The sequence below is a fragment of the Poecile atricapillus genome, chromosome 7 (genome assembly GCF_030490865.1).
Source record: "Poecile atricapillus isolate bPoeAtr1 chromosome 7, bPoeAtr1.hap1, whole genome shotgun sequence".
NCBI classification, from domain to species: domain Eukaryota; kingdom Metazoa; phylum Chordata; class Aves; order Passeriformes; family Paridae; genus Poecile; species Poecile atricapillus.
Window position 1 is genome coordinate 17,562,825 of NC_081255.1, and position 25,346 is coordinate 17,588,170.

General features: G+C 36.4%; 2 protein-coding genes across 4 annotated transcripts in view; one reads left to right on the plus strand and one right to left on the minus strand.

Moving 5' to 3' along the window:
- RPAP2 (RNA polymerase II associated protein 2) overlaps positions 1–761 on the minus strand; it is a 35,973-nt gene extending 35,212 nt beyond the window's left edge. The window contains exon 1 of the mRNA XM_058842884.1: positions 700–761. Within this exon, the coding sequence (XP_058698867.1) occupies positions 700–748 (49 nt within the window). The 5' untranslated portion in view covers positions 749–761. The remainder of the gene's footprint in view (positions 1–699) is intronic.
- GLMN (glomulin, FKBP associated protein) lies at positions 737–17,868 on the plus strand. 3 transcript variants are annotated; one of them, XM_058842885.1, is made up of 20 exons: positions 737–857; positions 1,023–1,162; positions 2,380–2,498; positions 2,968–3,093; positions 4,461–4,580; positions 5,586–5,694; positions 6,924–7,170; positions 7,631–7,730; positions 8,712–8,899; positions 9,364–9,417; positions 10,222–10,252; positions 10,653–10,742; positions 11,278–11,319; positions 11,407–11,480; positions 11,792–11,876; positions 12,677–12,783; positions 13,913–13,976; positions 16,003–16,126; positions 17,515–17,597; positions 17,730–17,868. In XM_058842885.1, the coding sequence occupies exons 3-20, from the start codon at positions 2,433–2,435 to the stop codon at positions 17,835–17,837; spliced, it is 1,818 nt and encodes a 605-aa protein (XP_058698868.1). In that variant the 5' UTR covers positions 737–857; positions 1,023–1,162; positions 2,380–2,432; the 3' UTR covers positions 17,838–17,868. The 3 variants fall into 3 exon arrangements, with proteins under 3 accessions (XP_058698868.1, XP_058698869.1, XP_058698871.1); XM_058842886.1 differs by having other exon boundaries at positions 1,023–1,134; XM_058842888.1 differs by lacking the exon at positions 1,023–1,162 and having other exon boundaries at positions 773–857.
- Positions 17,869–25,346: the final 7,478 nt, after the last annotated feature.

Consider the following 25,346-nt stretch of genomic DNA (forward strand, 5'->3'; position numbering starts at 1 on the left):
TTAAAGTGTAAAAAACAGACAGGCACAACTTTTCTCGTATTCTCATTCACCATGTTCTGTACACACAAAAAAGCTAAGGGAAGAACTCATTCTGACAATGATTTTGTGCCAGTCACAACCCCGTCTCTCCAGCCCAGCTTTACCCCGGCACCCACAGCCGTCCCCACAGCCGCCCCACTGCAGGGTTTTGCTCCGGGCCAGGTCCAACGCCGGCACCCTCACACAGAGCCGCTCTTGGCGCCCTCGCTGCCGCCGAGGATGGCGCCCTGACCCAGCTCCCGACTCGGGTGCCCCGGGCAGCTGCTCCTCTACGACAAGGGCAACAGGCAGGGAGATAGCGGGCTGTTACTCGAAGAAGGACGCAGCGCTCTAGGAAGAGAGCACAGCGCTCTGACCAGCTGCACGACGCCATCACAGCCCGTCCCCGACGCTCATAGCGGGCCAGGGCGGGCTGGCCCCTCACAGCCGGACAGGACGGCGGGTGCCGGCCTCACCTAGCCCAGCCCGCCCCTCATCAGGGCCCCGTGCTCAGCCGGCCCGGCAGAAACCCACAGAGCCGACCATAGCCGGCCCGCCGCTCCCCTCGGCATGGCGCGTTGGGCGAGTCCGCCGCTGTGCCGGTCTCGGGGCACAAGGAGAGTCCAACGCGCGGGGGGGGGGGGTGTGTGCGGGGGCTGGCGCGCGGATCCCGGCACCCACCTGCGCGCCGCCGGCGGGGCCTGCCCGTCCCGGCCGCCATCATCGCCATCACCGCCGCTCCGCCCGCCGACCTCTCACCCGGGGCGGAGCCGCGGCTGCGGCGGGGCCGGGAGAGGCGGCAGCGAGGAGCTCAGGGGTTTCGTCCGGCAGGGAGTGAGGTGAGGTGGTGCCCCTGTGGTTTTTAATTCATCTGTGTGTTACAGGCTGAGGCTGGCAGCGTCTTCGTCCCAGCCTGGGTATTGTACCGCCCAGAGAAGAGGCTGGGTGTCTGTTTATTAGGAGGGAGTTTGGTGAGTATTAATAGAACGTTTCACATGATTCAGATCCTGTCCACTTGCCGCTGAAACCTCCTAAAAGAATCAGTTGGAAACCGGATTAAGTATTAAGGCCGGAGACCATCTGCGAGCTTAGCCATTAAATCCCTGGAGCAACACGGTGGGTGCTTGAGGTGCATTTCAAGGCTGTAAGTACATTGTGAAGTTACTGAGGGCTGAAAATGCAACAGTGCTGGCGTTCGAAAGTATGTTAAATTGTTTCGGCAGGATCAGTAACAGTCTATAAAATAGAGAGCTTAAACAGTACAACGTGTGGTAAAACATGTGGTACCTGGTTAAAAAGACCGGCTAGAAAAGATAGGTTTCAGTGACATACAGATGTCAAAATGGGTCGTGAGGAATAGAAAGTGAGTTATTCTTTGAATAAAGAGGGTTACACACAGATGCCTTTTAAGCTTTTGTGAGTTGCCCCCCCCTTGTGAGTATCCACGCAGGTTTGTTCTCCGTGTGTTATCTCATGTAGGTGTACTGGCATTTGGCCAGCATCAACCCAACCAGATTAGGTCAAATGTAAGAGGGGAGGCTGAGGACATTGCATGGAGATGTCTGTGTTTTGATGAATAATTACCTAATTAACCCGGTGTAGGGGTAATTGGCACTCATAGTGATGATTTAACCAGGTTTAGGCCCATGGGGTTTTTTGGAACCGTAAAGATTATGACTTTTGCTATGATATATCGCATGGGATAACCATACATGATTGTATTTGTAATTTATGGTCCTGGCTATGTAAGACTTGGTCCGTACTTGACATTACTCAAGTGTATATCTTCGTTGTTTATAGCAAGAAAATTTTATATTTTAATGCCTAAAGGTAAAAGGCCACTGAGCTAGTCCAGCCTAGACACTAGAAAGAAATAAATGAAACAGTATATGTAATCTTGACTGGGATGTTGATATCAACTGGCATGGTGTTTGGATCAGTGCCTTCACATCTCAGGCATTGGGTGTTCCAGTCGGGGCTGAGTAGAAGCTCCTCTGGTCAAAATAGTCACAGGAAATGTAGTGTGTCATGGGTGTGCACACTTGTTGTACAGTGAGTCCAGACTTGCTCTGTGTTAGCTGCAGTTTTCCATGTGTGTGCCCACAGTAGTCACTGAAACCTTCAAACTTCTTAAGATGACCCAGATAGTACTAGAAAAATTGTTTCCCTGTACACAGAAGGCAGGTTGTTTCCTGTCTGTAATACTGTCTCCTGCTAATATGGGGAGTAGAATAACATGACATACAGTTCTTAAAAATTAATTTTCCCTTATTTTCTAATTATGTAGTCCTAATATTTGTCTAGGTTGTTCTTACTCCTTTATTAACATTTTTTTTTTTTGATAATGTGATTATTTTTCAGCCTCTGTTTTAAATTCATTTGATATAATACTGGCCTCTTTATAATAAATTTTCATGCCAGAAGAAGACAGTCAAACTATAATGGCAGTTGATGAACTTCAAGCCATAATACAAAGATGTGTAAGTAGTTTTCTTTCCTTAGAAGTAACAAGTGTAAGTAGTGTGAGTTTCTCTTCATATATTATAATTAAAGTCAAAATGACCTCAGAAGAAAAGTCAGCTGTTAGTAGAACTCCTCATGGGGTAGCTAAGATCATCCTCCATATTTCATTTCTTCCAGACTTCTCTGTGGTGCTTATCCCAAGATTCTTGATTATTTCTGCTTTTTGGAGAAAGAAGTGCTCTTGTAGCTAGTAACAAAAGCTGGTTGTTGAACACACTTCTTCCAAACAGAATGCTGTAGTCTAAACTTAGTGGTATTAAAATACTGTCTTGTCTTCTGTAGTAACTTTGTAGCTTTTTTAATATGTGAAAAATCTGTAAAAGTTACAATGATGCTGCATTTAATTTTGAAACGAAAGCATAGATTTTCCTATTTCTTATTATACTTTAATAAATACAGAGTTAAACATTCATATTTTCTTTCTAGCAAATTCTGGAAGAAGCTGATTTCAAAGGAGAAGATTTTAATCTGTTTCAGGTAGCAGGTCAGAAATGTTTGGAAGATGGATATGCAGCTCAGTTATTAGAAGTAATTCAAAATGAGAAAAACAAGGTGAGTTTAAGTTTGCACTACATATTAATGTTTATTAACATCATTAAATAGAAAACTGCTTATGAAGAGGGAAAGCTATTTTCCCTTGGAGCTATACATATGAATAGCTAATAAGTTGCCCTGTGTTAAGTGCACATTATTCTGTATTCCGGTAGCTCACAGAAACTCAAGTCATGGTAATCTCAACAAAACCATTAATAATGCTTCTGTGAGTGAAGCAAAGAGAAAAGGAAGCATAAAATCATAGTTAGGAGAAAGCGACAGTGTCCCACTTCTGCAGGAGAGGGATTTAAATGGTGTACTGGGTCTAGCTGGCATGGAGCTGGCTTTCTTCATGGCAGCCTGCAGTGCTGTGTTTTAGATTTGTGACCAGAAAGGTGCTGATAATACACCAGTGTTTCAACTACTGCTGATCAGTGCTTGTGCAGCATTAAGGCCTTCTTCGTTTCTCACTCTGCCCCCAGTAAGCAGGGAATCTGGGAGGAGACACAGCTGGGACAGCTGACTCAAAGCAGTGAGATACTCCACACCATACAGCATTGTGCTCAGCAGTAAAGACAGACGGATGGGGACCCATTCCAAAGTGGTGTTGCTTGGAGGCTGGCTGGGCATTGGTCTCCTTGTGGGAGTTGATCTGCATCATTGCCCTGTCATGCCCTGCTGTCTTTTGTCTTTCACTTATTACATTGTCCTTATCTCTGGAGCTACTCTGTTTTGCTCTTTTGACTCTTGCCCCCATCCCACTGAGGGACAAGAGAAAGCAAGCAGCTGAGGGGTGCTTAGTTGCTGTTGGGGGTGAGCCTACCACAAATGGATATAATAATATTGGCCAACTGTAGGAGCCATCTAGACTGATGCTAATTTGAAATGCTAATGTTGGTGGGCATTAGGGATGCTGGGATTGAACAGAGATTAACAGGAAGTTCAGAAAGAAAGTGAAGAGTAGAATATTATAGCAATGTTACATGGGGTTCACCATCTGGTTTTGAATTTTGTGAGTTTGGAGTAACAACTGAAAATCTCAATGCCCACATGAATAATTTGTCCAGGTGTACTTTCAGTACACTTCCTCTGTTCAGTCTTGTTTTAGATGTATTGTCATAGACATTTAAAAGTATATATTGACATGTCAATGTTAATTATTAGAAGAAAATTATACAAAATATGCGGTTGTGTTTACAGGTATGGGGAGAGAATACAAGGTGTGTCAAATTGTGGGAACAGTTGCTAAATATTCAATGACAGTGACAGTAATGATTACAACCACGACACTGATGTGTTTGTTGCTTTTAGTCTTTATATGTACAATCTTTCTGGGTTTAGAAGACATCCAGTTTTGGTTTATTCTCTGAAAATCTGGTTTTTAGGTTATCATCAAGAATATGGGTTGGAATCTCATTTCTCCTCTTGTTAGATGTATTTTCATGTATAAACAAGAAGATGACAAGCGAGAACACTGCCTGAGGATACTAGAACAGTTGGCACAGGTATGGTTTTGAAATACGTGATTCTGATGCAACAATGTTAGGGAAGTTTTGCACAAAAAGGGGTTCTAGATCATTAATCCATGAAGTTAGTATACGAAAGGCCAGTTACACACAAATTGATCCAATTTGATTCTGACAACATTTGCATAATAAATCTACATCACTACTTGGATAATCTGTTTAGTTTAACATTCCCTTGTCTGAGTTTAAAGGTACAGAGAATCCTGAATTCATGGTGCATGGTCAGTGGGTAGGGCTCTTTGGAAGTAGTAGGCACAGCATCAGAGGTGTGGTTTTCACATTAAAATGAGCTAAGTTGATCTGAAGGACAGAGTCTTACCTGAGTTAGCTAGCTTGAGTAAAACTTACAGTATGTTGCTAAATGTCTTTTCTAGTATCTAATTTAAGGTCTCTCTATTCATGCTCTCTCTTTAGCTATTTCAAAACCATTCTGGAAGACCTTGCCGTTTGCCACTTACCTGTGTCTGAATAGTATTTATTGTTCTTTTCTGCGAAGTCTTTTCCTTAAATCATTCACCCTTCTTCAATAAGAGAATCATTACCTGATGATTCTGTTGGAGTAGGAGCAGAAAAACGTTTTAACCTGTAAAAATCTCATTCTCTTTCATTTATGCACTCCAAAAACAACTTGCAAATGTTATAGCTTGAGTTAAATTCACACTCAAATTCTACTTCTCTCTCTGCTCCTAAGGATTACTTTGCAAAGGTACTGTGAGTTTTTTACAGCCCATAAAAATCAGGTTTAATGTCAGTTTTTACTATTATGTTTTCAGTTCATATGAAAATGTACACACAGGTATGCTCTACAGGAGATGTTAATTGTAGGCATGTACTTATTGTTTCATATTTGTTTTCTTAGATCTTACCTTGGATGTTCAGATCTCTCTTGACATTCAGGAACTTCTGTATTGAAGTTTGCAGGTGATTAATTTTTTTGGTTATGACCATGGTTATTTAATAATATGCATTGTTCCTCTCTTTCAGCTCTGCAATCCAAAGGAACTTTTTTTGGGTTTACTTGAGCAGATTGAGCAGACCTCTGGAGAGCAAGTGTGTCAAACTGTCATGTTATTGCTTCAGCCTTTGCAGACAGGTGGGATTCAGTTTATCATGTGATTTCTGAATTAAATTATTTTCTCATTTATGTATCAATTTAGTTTAGCCTTTGCTGGAATGGTTTCAGAATACATCTGTCCTGACAAGCTTTACAGTCTATTATATTCTGCAAAAAAACACAAGGCATAAATTTAATGCTTATATTGGTCTGTTAGTAAAAGATTTTAGATGGGACTAATACCATCAGTTGAAAAAGCAATATTCAGCTATTTTTCATAATTTACAAGAATGTAAACTGTAAATATAATGTAAATATAATTGAATGTGAATATAACTGTCCTATGACAGTTATGTTTAGAGGTGTGAAGCACTCCTGCTGTTGTTGCAGAAATAGGGAATCACATGGATTTGTGAAATTCTTCATTATTTGACTTTTAAAACATGCTATTATATCTTTTTATAGTATAAAACTTCATTTTGATTGAAGCATGTTGAAATACTTTATTGGTGAGGGGGCAGTGTTATTCTGGCTTACATATGAAAATTTAAAACATTTGGTTTGGCCTCTTTCTAAGTAGGTAACAAGCAGTAGTTTCTGTTTTGTTTTGTGAGATGAAATTAGGTGTTGTATATCAAGTTGAAGTCTGATTGTAGCAATCTCCAGGATATGTTATCATACTATGTTAGAATTTAACAAGAGAAACACGTGGTTTTTTTGGATAGCCAATCTGCAATTAGTCTGCACTGAGTCCAGTTACAATGGAGAGTCTCTGATGCTGCTTGCTTCAGTCTGGGAAAGTCTGTTATTTTTGCCATGGAGTAAAAACCAGAGTCAGTTCTCAGCAGAAAAGTTGGGCTATTGTCTCAGGTTTTGCCAAGCACAAAAGGAGTCAAGTAATAAATGCATTTTCTGGTCAGATATGTATAATTTCACTTAGCCCAGTTCTAGAAAAGCAGATTTTGTTTTGGTCCTCATCCTGATGCTGTGGAGAAAGGAAGAGCTTTGAAATGCATGACAGATTTAATATTAGTTATTTGCAAATGTATGGCCATGTTGACTACAGTATATTAAACTAGGTGATGGTGTTTAGTCTTCCTGGATTTGCTCATGTGATTTCAGGTATCAGTCCCTCTCCTTCCCTGAAAACAAAATGTTTTCTTACCTAGTCACATTGTTTTTCTTTACGTTTTCCTCTACTAAGTAAGTAATAACTTAATGTCTCAAAATGTTTTCTGTTCTTTCCCCCTCTATTTTCTTTCCCCCAGTGCTTTTGAAACTTCAGAACAAGAAGGCCTACTCAGTGGGTTTGTCATTGGCCATGATTATGAATCAGCTCACTCCATTACCTGTACCCTACACAAAACAACAAATACAAGAAGATAAACTTGGTCTCTGTCAATGTTGTAATGCAGTGGTGGACTTTGCTAAACCTTTTGTGAATGAAGTTGTTAAAAATATGGAAAAGTCGTCAGAATACAATGACATGGAGCTGAAAGAAGAATTAATAAAATTGTGAGAATTTTATGTCTGTATTAAATTTTCCTGTAACTTAACAAAATTAATAGTAGGCATTTATTATATGGGGAGCAAATAAATAATCTTTTAGTGTTTAGTAATGCTGCTAACATATGTCTAACTAATGTGGTATTTTGACAAAGAACCCCTAAATAGGCCTTATATATTTATGCTTTCTGTTTAGTAAAGGGAAATAGTAAAGAACTATTAGTTGCTGCATTTTGAAGCTCTGTTGGTATTCCTCTGTTCCTTAAATTTACAGCAGTGAGAATAATCACAGTCTGGAGGTGAAGTCTAAGAAGTGCTTCTACAGGAGATGTTGGTTTTTTTATTCTCCTTGGAATGCCTTGAATAGCAGCAGCTGATATGAATATAGGCATTATTCTTGGTCAATTACGCTATCATAGTCTGTATTTATGACTATATTGGTGATTTATTCCACCCCTTTCTTTTTCAGCTGTATGAAAAGCCTGCAATACCCATTATTGACAGCTCAGCTTGAACAACTTGAGGGCATTGAAGAACATCCTTTTCGGCATTTTGCAAACGAAATTACAGTGAGTGCAGTCAAAATTAATTACAGTGTGTGCAGAACCAGTGATCTAGTTCACAACTGCCTGTAATTTGTTCTAGTGCTCATTTTGATTTCTGTATTGGTTAGTGGGGTGACTTACTGGGCTGTGTAAGGTATGTCTTGCCTTTCCTGTTGGGCACAGTTTGAAACCATGTTTTTAACGCTAATTATGAATTAATTAAAACTTCTGTTTAAGGCATTAGGTAGTGAGAACTGAAGCTAAGGTCAGTAAGTCATGCTTTGACTGTATGACATCTTGCATAATCCTAATTTTCCAAAATGTTCCATCCTGGATGCTGGGTTTAGACAACTCCAGAACAGTGAGCTGATGTTGATCTCCCCATTTCTCTACAATATGTACAAGAGGAGTTACACTATATCCTCAACCACATGAAGGGCATGAGGGAGTAACCACTGTAGTATTTCTGATATACAAATGCCAGGTGTTCCTTGTGATGTGTATCATGGGAAAGAAAGGCCATACAAAGCAAAACTATCTTTAAATCAAGGCTTGTCTTTACAGAACACAACACTTAGCTGCTATTGATTAGTTAAAAATCCGCAGAATACTGAGTATTTTGTGATCTGAAAAACAGAGGTTTTGTGACATAATGTTTTCATGAATCTATTGTTACTCATAGCATTGGGGATAAATGAGCTGAACTAGGAGTTTGCAGATAGTCTTCATTCTGTCTTTGCTAACTTTTGTGTGCTTGATTTTGTTATCTTAGTAACATTTTTCTAACACTAGTTATTTTTCCTTCAGGATTTTTTGTGTGTGTTTGTGCATATATCATAAATATCACATACTTATATTAACTTATATATTACAAACATAAAATTTATATTAATTTCTATGCATGCTGTACAAGAGAATGTATGTAAATATAGTTAGAGCTTTAAAACTTAATCTGTATGCAGGTATTTTAAAGGCAACTATAGGAAATCAGTTTTTATTTTTTAGGACATTTTGTGGAACATTGGAGAATTGATACCATTAGTGTTTGTACATCGCAAGGGCAAAAGTCCACACTGGGAGAATCAGGAGTTTGCAGACATAGAGCGAAAGAATTCCGCTGATTCTTTGGCATGTCTCTCATATCTGATGTTTGTTCAGCATTTTGGTGTCGAACACTTCCCAGTGGTTTTTAGGTAAGAACTGTTCTTTCGTGCTTACTTTAAGTCTGTACTTTGGAGATTCTTTCTGAGTGGAAGTGAACATTATTTGTGAAGAGTTATGAATGAAAACTGTATTTGAGTAGTATTAATTTTATGTCAACGTAACTTATGTTATATAAAGAACATACTCCTGCAGATTATTCAATTGTAGTTTAATTTTAGATGAGCTGTCCTTTAAAAGAAACTATTATGATTAATCATGTGCTGAAAATTAATGTGTATTAATTGTTCATTTACATATCTATAGACAATTTCACCATGAGAGTTCTTAACAGTGATTTGACTTAAAATTTTTTGTCTATTTAAAAATCAATAGTTTTAGAAAGATACTTTAATTTTTTTAAAGAATACTTTAAAAGAATCCTTTTAAATATATTCATTATGTGCAAATGTATATGGCTTATGCAGTTTAATGTTGCCTGATTCTTCTCTTCTAGTCCTTCATACCTTCTGCTGTGCAATATGACACATATTGAAGTGCTGCTGAAAAGGTAGGGGTTTGTGGAATTTGCAGGTCTAGATAGTGGGGGTGATCTTTTACAGTAATTCATTAAAAACAAATTTGAAATATAGTTAAGTTCAGAGGAGATTTATAAACTTGAGCATTAAAATGTCAAGTTCCACTACAACATGGCTTCTATTACTAAGAAGCAGAAGTTGTCTAAACACTTATGTATCTATGTATGTGCAACGTCTATTGTGGTACCATTTTTAGAAACTTTATGCTGAAAATGTAAAATTAGTAGCTTAAACAAATGCAGAATAATTAGGATGTATACCTACTTGCCCTTCTATAACAATTATTACCAAAGGCAACTTGTGTGAAAATATTTATTTGAATGTATTCTGGCATGATACGCAAAATGATTAAAGGTCAGGCTTTCTAAAAGAGACCAAACTTTCTATATGTTGTGATTATTTCACCTTCCATAAGCAGTGTTAGCAAATGGCTTCGAGCACTGCTAAGGAAGGCAAGTTTCCTATTCTGACTGCTTACCATTCCATTTTCTTAGGTAATCAATGTCTTAATACCTGTGGGAAATGACGCTGCTTTTGAGCATGTATAAATACTGAGGGGAAAAAAGTAATTTTTGACCGTGAAGAGATGGGTCTAATGTTCAATATCTCATCAGCAAGTTTATTCTAAAAATCTTTGGGAAGAGTAACGAAGATTCAATATTTAAAAAATAGAATGAAAATTGTTGAGGGAGAAGTTCTTGTTGACCTCTGTTCTACTGTTTCTTCTGAAGTATCAACTGTCTTTTTAATTAAAAAATTTGATTTTTTTTTTCTAGAACAGAAGAATCTGTATTATCTAAAGGACTTGTAAGTGGTTTTATTAAATTAAATTTTCAATGTTAGAATCTTTTATTTTTTCAGTTTAAGGAATGGAAAACTTTTGTTTCCCCTTCTAAGAGAGGTATAACTGATAGTTCAGGTAATAGTTCCAGAATTATTTTGATAATTAAGTATATATATAAATATATATATATATAATTAAGTATTCTTCAGTCTTACAAATGCCTGCATTTATTGAACTTTGCAGTCCTGCATAATTGTTTAAATTACAGCTATCACTTATAATTGCAGCTGCTTGGAACCTGCAACATTTGAATGAGTATTTATGAATGAAGGCTGTTTTAGCCATGAAATGTTAAGCTGATAGATTAATGTCCTGTGTATGTGCATACTGTTGGCATCTTTATTTTCTTTTCCTCACCTGCAGGATCTGTTTGAGAGCTGTTTATTGAGAATGGAAGATAACTGTCTTCTCCATCACTATTTAGAATTCAGAGACTTTATTAATGTACCTCAGGTAATAAGAAACAGTGTACAGGAGTCTTCAAAGTTTGAAATAATACCTAGCTGTCCTCTAGGCATTTGAGAGAGGGCATCTTACTGGACCTTTATGCACCTATGCTGTTAAATTGAAACCTTCAGTGTCTGGCTATAAAGAATTGATTGTCTTTTCTACCTGCTGCAGCATGAAGTTTCAGTGACAAAATACACCAGTGTATGTACAGGTCACTGAAGCAGCTGGGCACAGATCTTAGTTGAAAGGTGGTGCTTGCTCATTTTGGCTCTTGCCAATCTGCTGCTTGGCTACATTCTTACCTGGAACCAAGAGTACAACAGTGTTCGTATGGATCAGCCGTGGGATTTTGACCACTGAAGCTAGCATGAATTTCTCTGATGAGAATCTTCTATAATTACCTGGGCATTCTCATGGGTTTTTTGTTTGGTTTGTTTTTTTAAAGTCTTGAGTAGATTTTAGCCATGTAATAATTTAGTGATGTAATGTATTAATCTATATTGTAACTATAAATAGTATTTCCTTTTTCTGACTGCAGGATTTGGTGAAAATTATGACCCTTTGTCCCATGGAGCATATGGTATGTTAAGAGGTAAAATCAGTTGGATTCTGAATGCTGAATGAATTATTTTAGAATTCATCTGATAAACATCTCTGTTTTCTTTAGAGAAAGAAGAGTTTAAGTATTTTGCAGTTGTTCATAGACAAGTTTGATACAGAGGGAAAATATGCATTATTCAGGTATGCATCCAAGTTACTGTAGATTGTGTAATATCAGCCCTAGAGCAGCTTAATTGCATCAATACAATGATTTCTGACAGAATTTCCATCTGATAAGCCATGTTAATTTTACTATGTTAATTTTTTGATAAATTATCAATTTCAATTGCCTCATATAAAATTAGCTGTCTTATGTAAGCCAGTGTTTAAAGGTTACATGGTCATACTGTTCTTCTGTGGTAAAACTCCCAATTAGTGAATGTTATCTAAGTCTTGAGCTAATTCTATGGGCAGCTTTAAAGAGATAATATCTTTGTTTTGTTTGTTTCAAGGTGTTTACTGAAGACAAGCAACCATGCTGGTGTGGAAGGATACATTATTAAAAATATAAAAGATCAGATTCACTTGGCATTAACGGTGAGGCTGTTACCAGTAAAAACCAAGTTGCCTTCTCAAAATTCTGTGAGGATCATGTTGAGAAAATATCTACAACTTAAACTTTGAGTGATGCATTAAAAAAAATCCACTTTGAAAAGACAGAGAAGATTAGAAAATTTTATTAAAAACATTACTTTGCCTTTTTCTGTCTATGCATATTTAGGTTATAATTTTACAGTTGTATTTTTAATTGCACTACCCTATTGCATTTTTCTAAGAAGTTATTTTGCTTTTCTAAGAAGCACCTTTTCTGAGCTTGAAAATAGATTTCTTTCTGAAAGTGGAACTGCTCAGTATATTGTTTTATCCCCACAGTTCCTCATTTTAAAAATACAATTCAAATATTACAGTCCAGATAGAATTATTAGTTTTTTCTTTGCATTTATGATGACAGTCAGCATTTTGAGTGCTTGGCAAATGATAAATCCATCAGGAAGAGCTGGGCTAGATCAAAGCCATTTTAACCTCATATTTTATAATAATTATACCAAAAAGTTGGGAAAATTAATTAAAGCTAAATAATTAATTTTCCACTATGCAGCCTCACAATTTTCTTACTACATTCTTTCCATTTCTTTCCTGGCTGTCAAAAAGACAATTAATATTAAAATTATAAAGAGGCTGGTTTGTGTACTTCACTCACAGGTCAATATTAAAAAACATTTCTTCCAGTGTCAGGTTATTTTTTTAAACTTTTCTGTTTTATGCAAGTTATTGTTACATTATTTAAGACCTAAATTTTGCACTCAGCTGAACTTTTTGTATTTTTTTTTCAAAAGGAGTATGACAACATCTGGTTTACGGGACATCACCTGATCTCCCTTCTAGATTTAGTACTTTCACTTCCAGAAGGTGCTGAGACTGATCTTCTGCAAAATTCAGACAGGTGAGTTGTAATCACAGTTAGAAGCTTTTCTCGTTCTTCATTGTTAAAAAAGACTTTAAACTACCTTACTACAATGATGTATGCTGTCATGTAATTAATGAGATGACAACATCAATGTATTTTAAGGTTTTGGAACTAGAAATGGAAATGGTCACTTGCTTTAACCAGCTCTACATAGGAGAATGTCACAATACCATTATGTTAATATTTAACAATAAAAAAGAATGTCCTCCTCCATTCCCTGAGGATATAAGATTTCAGATGTGAAATGACATAACTAATGGGTAAAGCATTATTTCCTCAGGAATTTATAGTTTGTCAGATCTCTGCAGAAGCAGTTGGAGGAATAAAAACAATGTGGTGTGGTGTCTAATATGATAGAGGGGAATATCAACTATCCGATGCAACCTATAGTGAAAGGCATCTTTGAGGCAGTTTTACAGATTGCTACTGGGAATCCAGTATCTCATGAGTAGGATTACAGATCCACCTGAACAGTAAATAATTGCATTAAAAAAAAATATGACTGAAATGTGTCTGAAAAATCTTGTGTATATTGGGTAAGTCTTCCTATATGATAGTAATATGATGATGATGCTTGGACTTGTAAATCAGTGGGGAGATAATGTCCAGATGAACACATATCTGGGCATACAAAAGCCCAGAAGTATGATGTTTAATTGTACTTGTTATCTGGAGAAAACAATAAATAATTTCTGTTCAAAAGTATGGTAAAACAAAAGCAAAAAAAAAATTAAAAAGCACACTCAAAAATAAAAATTCAGTACTAAAGTAATTCAGTAATAAAGACAATTGTCACACAAGTTTTGAATTAACTTTGGATCACCAGTAAGACATATTATAAATTCTTTGATAAGGTTCTGTCTCTTGAGTGAGTCTTTCCCTCACAATCACCAGCCTTCTCCAATCTGATGACAGTTTCAGTTTTACTTGCCAAGTGTGAACTGTTGTATGGACATCACTACACACTGGTGCTCTAGATGGAGCTATATTGCTCAACAGATGGGTGGCTGCTTTTTGTACAAATGGATACTCCTAGCATGTCTGGCTAATGGAAAATAAAAATTACTATCCTGGTAATAGGTATCTGTATGTTTTTAATACACAGGATTATGGCATCATTAAATCTGCTGAGATACTTGATCATTAAAGATTGTGAAAGTGACAATCAGGTACGTACTATTTGATCTGAGAATGATTGATTGATTAGCTGAGAGGTGGATTCACATGAATACTGTTAGCCTTGATTCAAAAACCATGATTTTTGCATTTTGCTTTGCAATGGTTAGTTCCCCAGAACGGATGCTTTTATTAAGATGCTAGGAAATAAGCAATATGTTCCTTTGTTTTGATGAAATTGTTTGCACATATACTGTTCCTATAAACAAACTAATCCTTTTACTCTGCCTGTTGAACTGTGATCTATGTCTACAACATTAGAATATGTCACCACAAAATCACATACCCCAATAAGTATTCCCAAATGAAAAAATCGTTATTTTTGCTTATTTATTCGCTGGTATTTCTCAAACCTCCAACTGGATTTCTTTATAGCAATAATAATACAATAATATAATTTTCTGGTTTCTAAAATACAGAAGAAGATTTTGATCTACTTTTAGACTAATTTGAGATCTAGGAATATGTTTTGTAAAGCCTTATAATGTTACCAATCTAAGTAGAATAACAGTGAAATAACTTGTACTGATTGCCAAAACAGTAATGAAAAGCAAAAAGAGCTTTCAGTGGGTGCATTTCTAATTTACTATTTATGTAATTAGTTAATATTGCTAGACTGTATCTGTTTGTCATATTTAAGGGGTAATTACTATTAAGTAGTCATAATGGTCTACTCAGTTACATGTAAATACATAGCTTTGTAAGAAAAGTAAGAATTCCTCTTTTATCCTTAATAAAAAACTACAAGTAATAGCACCCAGCTTCTCTAATAGTGCTGTCTAGTACCTGGCAAAAAGAATGCCCATGCAGTTTGAGGTTAAAATAGCATCACATCTTCTGAAGATTTTCCCTTAAATTTAGCCTCTGTCAGTTCTTCTTGACTTCCTCCCTGTCTCTCTTCATACAGTGCAAGTGAGGCAGAAAGAAAATGCCTCCTTTCACGTCAGTTCAGATATTTTGATTGCTGTGTAATAAGCATTTTCATTAATCAAGTTGAAAATAAGTATTTCTCTAGAAAGTTCTTTTTTTAGCCACATTCTGGTGGAAGTAATTACTGGTCTTATTTGAACTGTTAAATGTGTCATTTAGTATTAAGATTTGGTGAATTTTCCACTGTTGTTAGTGGACTCACTCTATTTAATATTGAAAATTCTTGGTTTTATTGTCCTTATTCTGCCCTTTGAGGATATTGCCTTAAGAAAGGAGTTGTATAAATGGCTCCTATATCCAAGGACACAAAGGCTGCTTTGTATTGTTTCCTTCTACAGCAGTTTGTAGCAAACCCAAGCTTATTTTCCTCTCTGTAACCCTGAGCAGCCTTGGTTTTGAGCATCTTTTCCTTGCACCTCCTGCTTCCTGAGTGCCATTATTGTAAACTCCTTCTTTCTACCCATGTCAAACTGGGGAGAATTTCGTTGCCACTGTGGTTACCATGCTGAAGGATGGGTGTGTAGCATATCCAGTAACATTCTTACAGTGCTTTTAAAATGCAATATAGACATTCAGGAAGCATGATATTTATTACAACTTTAATTTGACATCACAATACCATGTTAATTTAAATATTTGCTCTATGTTTTACTGCTGAATTGTCTGTGAGGAGCCTACAGCTGCCATTTACTTGCTGTAGAGATTCTAGCCTGAGAAAGGGCCTAGAACCTCCCCTCCAACACATCAAGGCTCTTGCAGTTTTGCTTACAAGAAAGAGCTGAAAATGTGCATTTCCATTGCTGTAGTTACCAGTCTACACACTAAGTCCTCCCTCCCTCTGCACCCTTTTTTTTTTTGATTGCTTCATCAACCAATCAACAAATAATATAAAGGAGAGGAAGAGGAGCTTAAATATCCATCACAATGCTGCTCATCCTTAAATGCATGTGTCTGATTTTTTTTTTTTTCTCTTTTCCCCCCACCACAGAAGTGTGTTATAAAGACTAGTCAAAAAACTCATGGTCAAAAGCTTAGTATTGCAATGCTTCATTAAATTGTTTTGTAACCTTCTCTCTTCTGTTTGACTAGACTGGTGTATGGACCACACTTGGCAAGATAGAGCAGAATTTCTTAAAACCACTGCGTGTAGGACTCAATATGTCAAAAGCACATTATGAAGCGGAAATAAAAAATAAGAAAGAGAACAGAAAAGGTTGGCTTTTGTTGGTTTTTTGTTCTTAGCTTTGTTCATATCTAGAAACTTCGGTAATCCTTTGGAAATGAGGAACTGGTGAATGCTGCATAGATCAGGATTTATTTAACTGTTGACACTATTCCAGACTTCAAATAATAACTCAGTAGTTGCTGAATTAAAAATTTTCATAATTGATCAGAAAAATCTGAACTTATCTGTCATCACATTTGTAGATCTTATGGAAACCTGACAGAACTGTCACATGAAGACCTTCAGAGCTTGTTATGTATTTTTACTTTTGATTTTAATGTTACAAAGGAGAAACCAAGTTTCTCTGAATACATAACCCTTAGGTTTTGTACCAGGTGTGGGAGGGTTAACAAGAGAAAAAAATAAGTCGTGCTCTCTAAAGCCTGAAGCATTACATTCCTTTTTTTTTTTCAATACATTATTTTTTAAATCTGACACACAGAATCAGATTCTGCTCTGGGTTAAGCAGACACATTGCATGGGGCACAAGAGCTGTAGCTGCTTTAGGCAGTCTCTCTGTATGTCAGCTCCTCTGTTCCTTGTGGTCTCCAGTATAATTAAGATAGCCCAAGGAATTTGTGTCTGCTACTAAAAATGTCAATACAGCTTTTTGCCCCTGGTCTTATCCTCTTCTGCTGCAAACTATGTACTTATGAGTCAAAGAAGAGGATTTTTTTCTTAAGACAACCTGTGGATATCTTTCTAAAGGGAATCCTTCAAAATTAATCATGAAGCTTTTCCTTAAGTCCCTCTTACACTTCTCTGGCCTTTGACAAAGTATAAAGAGATTTGAGTTTGGGAGAGAACATCTAACTTGTAAGAGTAAATGGTTCAGCTTTCTTCCCTAGTGTTTAATCTTTGTAAGCATTACATTGAATTTCAAATATGTGGTCTGCATGTAAGAGGTTTTCCCCTTATTTTTCAGGCTTGTCCTTGTAGTTTAGCTTGCTGCAAGTAATCTGTCTGAAACAGAGAAGCCTGCAGCCTTTTCTTAATAAAATAAGTATTTAATGTCTGGATTCATTAAGTCAAGCTAAAAAACCTCCTACTATCTCCCTGGATGTGGAAATACTAAAAATGTATCAAAACTGGGCCAGATAACATCTTATTTTTCCTTTCAAAGATCATGTGAGCTCTATAAAATTGGTTCATTGCAGATCTTGCCTGTTTAGTAATATAGGCATTTGTGTTATACAAAGTTATAAATATATCATCCAACTCCAACTATCTTCCTCTTGAGGTTAAGCACTCTCTGTCATATGTTTCGTCAATCCCTAGATTTCTGTTCTTAAAAATTACTGTAATGAAATGCTGATATTTTAAATATTCTTTTAATTCTAAGGGTCATGTTAGTTTCTTCATGTTTTCTTCTACAGAGGCACACAGTTCTAACACAGTTTGCTCTGTAACTGTTAGTGGGGAAAAGATGCCTGCCATGACTACTGGAATGCAGCTTCAAGTAAGTTTGCACTTCCTTTCAGTCACTCAGAAGTAGTGATATTATTTTATTTTTTTTAAAATGGAGATGAAAGCAAATGTAAAATGGGTAAAAAAATAATAAAAATAACACTCATCTTTCTTGTCATTTCAGGTTTTACACTCAGCTCTCTTTACATTTGATTTAATAGAAAGTGTTCTAGCTCGAGTAGAAGAACTCATTGAAGTGAAAACAAAAGCTGTAATGGATGAAAATAGTTAAGGCAGCTGAAGTGTTTGAATTACCATACTCCTGAAAAGAACATTTGAACTATGAGACTTCAGTTGCAAGGGGTGCTACGGCCCTTTAAAGGAGAGAAATTTAGAGTGGCCTCCAGAAGAACTGCAAATGCTGCTCTTCATAAGTCTTGTTGCTGTTCTTTTTTATTTTCTTTTGCTCTTGTTGCATGTGATTTGCAGATACGGTCTATTTACTCCTCTTCAGAATTGTGAGCTTTTTCTTACGTTTGGAAACTAAAAACAAAGCAGGGGTATACTCTTCTCTGTGGCAAGGAGGTGTGGTTAGGCATTTATTTTTTTTAATTTTCAGAATTTGTTGGGTAATAGTTGCTGACTGGTGTTGTGAATTACAAAAATTTTTATCAAGAAGAACCATTAGTTAAAAAGTCCTGATTAAGCAGAAGATACTTTTATTAGCACATTTTAATGTTGACAGACAAGCTTCTCTATTTGCAGGACTGTAAAGTACAGATAGATAACAGTACAGAATATACAATCTATAAATAGTAAAAACAAAAGGAAAGGCAAAGGAAACCAGGTTTAAAGAAAAACACATCAACTTCGAGCCAAATAAGATGTTAGAACTTAGTAACATAACAGATAAACACTTGTGTTTAAAAAATAGTGTAAGATTGCATACATAGAGCTGCTGTTTTTAGGGATACCTGTATTTTGGAATTGTTTTGATCATCCTTATCTTTAATAATCTTAATAATACAGCTTTCCTTGAGATACAGTAAATATTTAGGCGAATTATTAATAAACAGATGAGCCTCTAAGGTCAGAACCAAGTTAAAAGCAAGGATAATTTTCTATAGTGCAGCTCAATGACTTTTTTTCCCTCCCTAGAAAGCACATTTGGTATCGAGTATGCTATTTTTTCACTGTATTGCTATTTAATATGAATTTTCATTCCAAATGCATATGAATGTAGTTTTTTGAAATGTAACTATATTTTTAAGAACATTCTATATTTTGTTTAAAATGTAGCAACTCTATTTATGAATAAAAAACCAACTATTAAGTTAATTACAGTGCGATTGGTACTCCTGAAGCATCTTCCGAACTGGACTTTTTTCTATTATTTGGGCTTTTGTCATTTCCATTTTGCAACGAGTATCATCTGCTCCTGGTTTGGAAGTTATCTTGAAGAAAAGAAAAATAATATTAGTAGAACACAGGGATTTTTAGGTAATAGAATATTCAACATTTTATTTTTCCAACGGTAGAAATGCAAAATTATTCAGCAGTGAAATTTGAATTGTGTGTTCTTAAGTAGGTGTTCAGGAATGCTGTACACAGAGGTGATAGTATTTGAACAGGAGTTAACAGTAAATTATGACATCCTAACTTAACAATGGTAAGTAAGAGCAAAAAAAGCTCTTAACTATCTAATTTATTTTCTTAGATGCTACTAAGAGCTATTAAGTTACCTCTAATGGTAAAGACTCAGCTAATGCATCAGAGTACCAGTCCTACCTTAGTGTATTAATGGATTGTGGTCAGAATAACTTAAAAGGTTCCATTAAGGAAAACCAAGTATTTTATAGTTCTTGGCTTTTCCTGAGTAATACAGTAATATTTTTAAGTGTATGCAACTGGACTTACCTTAGCCATAGTTAGCATTAATTTAACAGTTTCAGCAGGATTATGAACTGGTATTACACGTAAATTGCTGCCCAAGAATCTGTACATCAAAATAAATAAGGTTACTTTTAGAATATGTATTTAATTTGTTATGCCATAAAACTCAAACAGCATTCCCACATGATGTAAACAGCTTTTTAGTGTGCAGTTTTATTTACAGAGAAGGCTGCTTTTATCTTGAAAGGCAAGTGCAGCATTCATGCTGTTTGTAAAGCCATCTGTCCCATTTCTGTACAACTTATTTAGGTGGGATTTGGAAGGACTCATTTCTTTATCTAGGTCTCTTCAACCACCAATCAGCACTTCTTAAGCATGTGTACATTCAGAGAGAGCTAAACCCTCTTCTGTGATATTGCTGAAGACTTCTCAGTGGCAGTAAAAAATATTTGGGTTGTATTTATGGCTGTGAAAGAACACAGCAAAGTATCTAACAACACTGTGCTAAAAATACTTCAGAACCTGAACTAAATCTTTGTAGTGTACTATAAATAAAACAACCTGTATTCCAGACACAATTAAGATAATGGGATAATTCCACTACTTTCATGTAAAGACCTGTTCACTCAATACTTTAACCTAAAATGAATTCTTTCTATAAATAGTGTTATTCATATGCATTCATTCTTGAGAAGAGGATCTTAAGATTTAAAATAGTAACCTGAGTTGTCATTCATGGTTATGGAAGAGAGACATCAAAGCTTAGGCAAGCACAGAGCCTCTCCCTCAGAATTACACCTTAAGTGTGTTATAACAATGACGTTACCTTTGCTGTTTTCTGTTGTAGAGCTAAAACAGGAGGGGGACTTCACAACAAAGAATGAGGAACTTTAAATAACCAAAATGAATTTAAATAATGCAGATGAAGTGCCCAGCTGCTCAGTTGCATAGTCCCCTGTGACCTCCCCTTGTGCCTGCCACCTGTTCTTCCCCGCAATCTGTCTGATGACTTGGACTCGTTCACATTAAGACCTCCTGCTGGTAAGGTATCTCATCTGAACTTGTCTGCCCTTGCTCCTAATTAGCAAAAATAAATGTTACAGGAACTGTCCTTCGCTAAGCATAGGCACTCAGGTCCCTGGTGAGTTTTGCTAAAATGTGATGTAGGAACAAGGGTTGGATTTACATTTAGAGATTAGGGAAATAAATTGATGCAATTTTGCAAATACTGGAAAGGGCTAAACAAAGCATGGATGAACAAAGTGCAACAAAGAAATGATTACATGTACTTACCTAGATCCATGAAAATCGATTTCTATAAATAGTTTTGCTTCCAATAACAGCAGGTCTAAATTTAGTGTTATTAATTTGACTGATGGACAGAATACTGGGAATTTGAACATGTCTGGCCTTTCCTCCAAGGTGTTTAAAACGTACCATACAGATGTACTGAGGTTATTTCTGGAATGCTTATTTAAGCTGCTATGATAAACACTATTTTTCTCCCACTTCCACCATGCTATACACAATTCTGCATAAAGTGTTCATGTTGTTAACAAGAATCCTTTAATTTTCTTGTTAATAATAACAAAAAATAATCCTTTCCCAACTGCAGCAAAGCCATAGATAAGCAGAAAGAAACAGTAATAAAAGACAACCTGATGATACTTTGTTTTTTTTAACAAATCTAACAGGTGGCTTTTAATTTCAAAGAACATGGCACAAGTTTCAACCCCACCAGGAGAAGCTCAGTCAGTGAGTTACAAACAATAGCAGAACTCCAAGCTGCCAGGTAGTAAAAAAAGCACATGCATTTAAATATATATATATTTATTTATATAACTGTCCCTTGTCAACATCAATTTGATACTGCTTGCAATGAAAAAACATTTTTTATTATAATAAAATTACTGACTTGCCAAATGAATGCAGTTCCAAAACACTGCATTTTAGTGATCAGCATGTGCACAAGACCCATTGTACATAACCACAAAGTAGATTGAGAATTAGCATTGCCATCACCTGAATAATGTGAATTGCTGAATGGTGGCTGAATTTTTAAAACCTCTCATGAAAATTTACAACATTTTCACAAATGGATAATAGATTTCTTACATTTTATCTCATACACTCTTTATTCATCAGCATTTGGCAGTATGCCCAGGATTTAATGAAACTGGTGCTAGTTACCTCAAGGAGGTAAAGATCAAAGACTTCATTAAAATAGTCACTTCTTTGAGGCCAAGAGTGACAATCAACTGCAGTTAGGGGTACTGTACCTACAAGAAAATAGTTCTGACTACCAGCATGGAGCATAACCCGATTGCTGTTGGCAGCAGGTATGTACTGAAATATGCAAGTTTTCAGACTTCATTAGAAATCAGAGATAAAAGTTTTAAACAAACCAGTTTTAATATCTTTTATACTTTTGGTGTAAAATAACACTGATTATTTAATTGTTCTAGCACAGTGTAATAGATGCTGTTTGAAGTAAACATTTTAAAAGATAAAAAATCTGCACTTTACAATAAAGCCTTGTCTCATGATGTAAACTTACCTGTTCTGTTTGAAGATGACCATGAAAACATGGCTACAGAGCTAAGAAAATGGTCTGAATTTCCAATGCAAGAAAAAAATTTAAAATAATTATATTACATAGCCATAAAATGATTGAAAGGAATCTTATTTGCTATGTTTTGTGGAACATCCTCTTTTGTTACCTGTGATGTATCGGATTGATTCACTTGGTATTCTTTTTATTTGCTGTTAATAAACAAATGCTTTAAATATTTTTTTACAGTGCATTAGTAAAATAAAATTTGTGTATTCCTGAAATAATTAACAAAGGGTAAGGTTGGAATGGACCACAGTGTGTCAACTCCAACCTCCCTCCTCAAGCAGGTTCATCCTAGAGCACACTGCAGAGGATTACATCCAGATTGTTCTGGAGTATCTCCAGTGAGGGAGCCTCCACACCCTTTGGGCAATCTGTTCCAGTGCACAGTCACCCACATAGTGAAGAAGTTCTTCCTCCTCATATTCAGGTGAAATTTCCTGTGCATCAGTTTCTGTCCATTGCCTCTTCTCCTATTTATTCCTAAAGTAGTATTTCCAAATCCAAGACTGCTATTTCATTTCTTAGCAATATGAAGTTCAGTTTGATGTTGAAATCATACCTTCTCTGAATCCTGAACATGACGCTCCATTCTTCTGGTCCATGAAGAGCAGCTGACAAAACCAAAAAGCTGTTCCGATGAATGTTTATGAACTTCTGAATTCTTTTGGAAAACTCTTCTTCCCCTGTGCTAAGCAAGTCTTGAGTGTCTGACAGTATAAATGCAATGCCTATTGAGAAAACTCCTGTAAGCGTACAGGTCATGGCAGTAATGGGATTAAGTTCTCACCACAAACTGGGAAGCACAATTCTTAAAGCAACCATTAGTTTAAAATGCAATGGAACAGAACATGAATGAATTTCCACATCACTGATAGAGAGATGTGGCCAGTGATGACTAGCAGTTTTAAGATAAAACTACAAATATCTCAGGTTATTTTTCTACCATCACATCAAAAACCCATCAACTCTTCAATCCACTCAAAGTAGATACATCTGAATGCCTCTGAGAGCACATGCTTCAGGATCAAGCAAGTGCTATAATGGAATGAATTTGTGGCAAATGCAAAGGCTGACTGAAAAGCTTCTGTTTCTAAATGAAAGAAACAGTTGTAAAATCTTTTAAGTTAGCTGAACTATCTACCATGAAAAATGAACTTATAGCTCTGTCAAGTTGTTCTGAAAGGGAAAGTTAAAGCTGAAGTTCAGGAGGGTTAACAACTGAGCATACAAAAGTCTGTCTAAATGTGTGCTAGTCAAAGTTCAGGAAAAATGAAGTATCTCATCTATGTGTCTAGAACATCTGTTGTAAAAAGGAAAACCAGCTATTTCATGTTTATAGTTTCAGTGATTTCCTAATCAAATCCACTCAAATAATCCTTTCCTCACCTCCTCTGCTGCCACCAGCTGTGCAAATTCAACTTGGAAGCTGAAAGCCAAAGGTGCTGGTTCACTCTTACATTTACAGCCATGTATACTAAACATCTTGATGGCAACTTACATGTTAGCAGCATTAAGCATGTTTGCTCAGTTATAAAGTGAATTTACTGAAGACTTGAGCTGATGATCACCAAATCTCATGTAGCTGTTCTATAATGTGTCCAAAAAACTAAAATACAATGAAAGTGTCCCCAACATTATCTGTTTCATCCTCTGATTTACATACAACAATAGCACAGCTCCTTCCACTACTGCACAAGGCAGGTTTTATTCAGTTTAGAGTAGCCCACAACCAAGCTGACTGGCCTGACTTTGTACTTATTTTGATTTTATGATTTAAAAGCATAAACTTTAAACTACTGTACCAGAAAGAGGAAAAATCACAGATCCAGTTTCCACTGATTCTGAATATCGAACTCGGTGCTGTTGCCTCTGCAGAACTGTAGAAATTTCATGATCCTAAAATTTTAAAAGGTTATTTTGAAAGTTCAACCAGCAAGTTAGAAATAGTCTTTAAAGCATGAGCTGAACCACTATAGATAGACCTTTGGCACTGTTGTTCAAAAAGTATTTTTTATTCCACTTAAAATTTAAAAAGTACTGAAATTTTAAACATGATCAATTAAGGAAATTTTGAAGTATTTGACTGGAAGTTACAAACACTGAATAACAATTCTGTATGTGTATGTTCAGTTTGTCTCAGGAAATTCTTGCATAATGCATAAAGCTCAAACATTTTACACTCTGTTTTGGTAAGATGTGCTAAAGTAGGATTTGCAGAAGTGAGGATCATACAGTAGTGTGTTTCTATGACTCTAGTTAATTAGGCTGCATTATTTTCACAGATGTCAGCATCTCAGCTGGAAAATTGTTCAGATATTCTGTATAGGACTTGATTTTCTTTAAAGCTTTTTGACAGAATGCAGTCCCCACAGGAAAACTAGAACACTGCACTATGCAGTATAATCATCTACAGAATAGACTGTGTTTGGATGTATTTTTCAGCCTGCAAAAAGCATTTCTGCAGTATGTTCCACAGAACCTGCACACACGCATATATTAAAGGTTAAATCACTGAACCTTTTTAGCTAATAACATGTTCTTTAACCTACCCATTCAAAACACAGCCAGCCTGCTTATATAGGGAAGTGCCATGATTTAGTGGAAGAGTACAACAGAAAATCTGGATTGCAAGTGAACCTTGAAGGAGGCATTAGCCAGAAATGTCACACTTTCAATTGGTCTGGAAACGGAACACTCAGTGGCAACTGCTTCTAAGGTTTAGCTACATTTTGGAAAAAATCTCAGCTTCAAAGCCACTGCTGAATTATTTAATGTATAAATAGAAATAACAGCTATATGAAAATGATAGCTCATAACCAAGACTGATACAGAAAAGTCATCTTGGATTTGTATTCAGTTACCTCCATCTCTTTGCTTATGGGTAGCCCTTACGAAGAGCAGTAGTTTTGAGTAGAGCTGGGGGTAGGAGTGAGTTATGCCGGTACAGCTGATGAAATCACTGCCATCCATTACCTCTCACCATATTATGGCACAAAGATGCACAGTTTACAGGCTGTAAACTCCAAAATGAGCAGGCAAGTAAGTACAGGCTTTAAAATGAAGCAATTTAGGAATTACTTCAACATGGTTCACCCATTTACACAGCGGAGATGGGGTGATAACCTTGTCAGCCATCTAGCATAAGACATCCTTGCTTGTGAATCAAAGCTCTCAAAGCTCTACATTCTCGCCAGCTGGCATGAAATTGGCCTCAGCTGCAGAAGCTAATTACCAGCTCCTTGACATACCCATTCACTTTACTTGGGAACGGAGTCAAGGCTTCTGATGTTA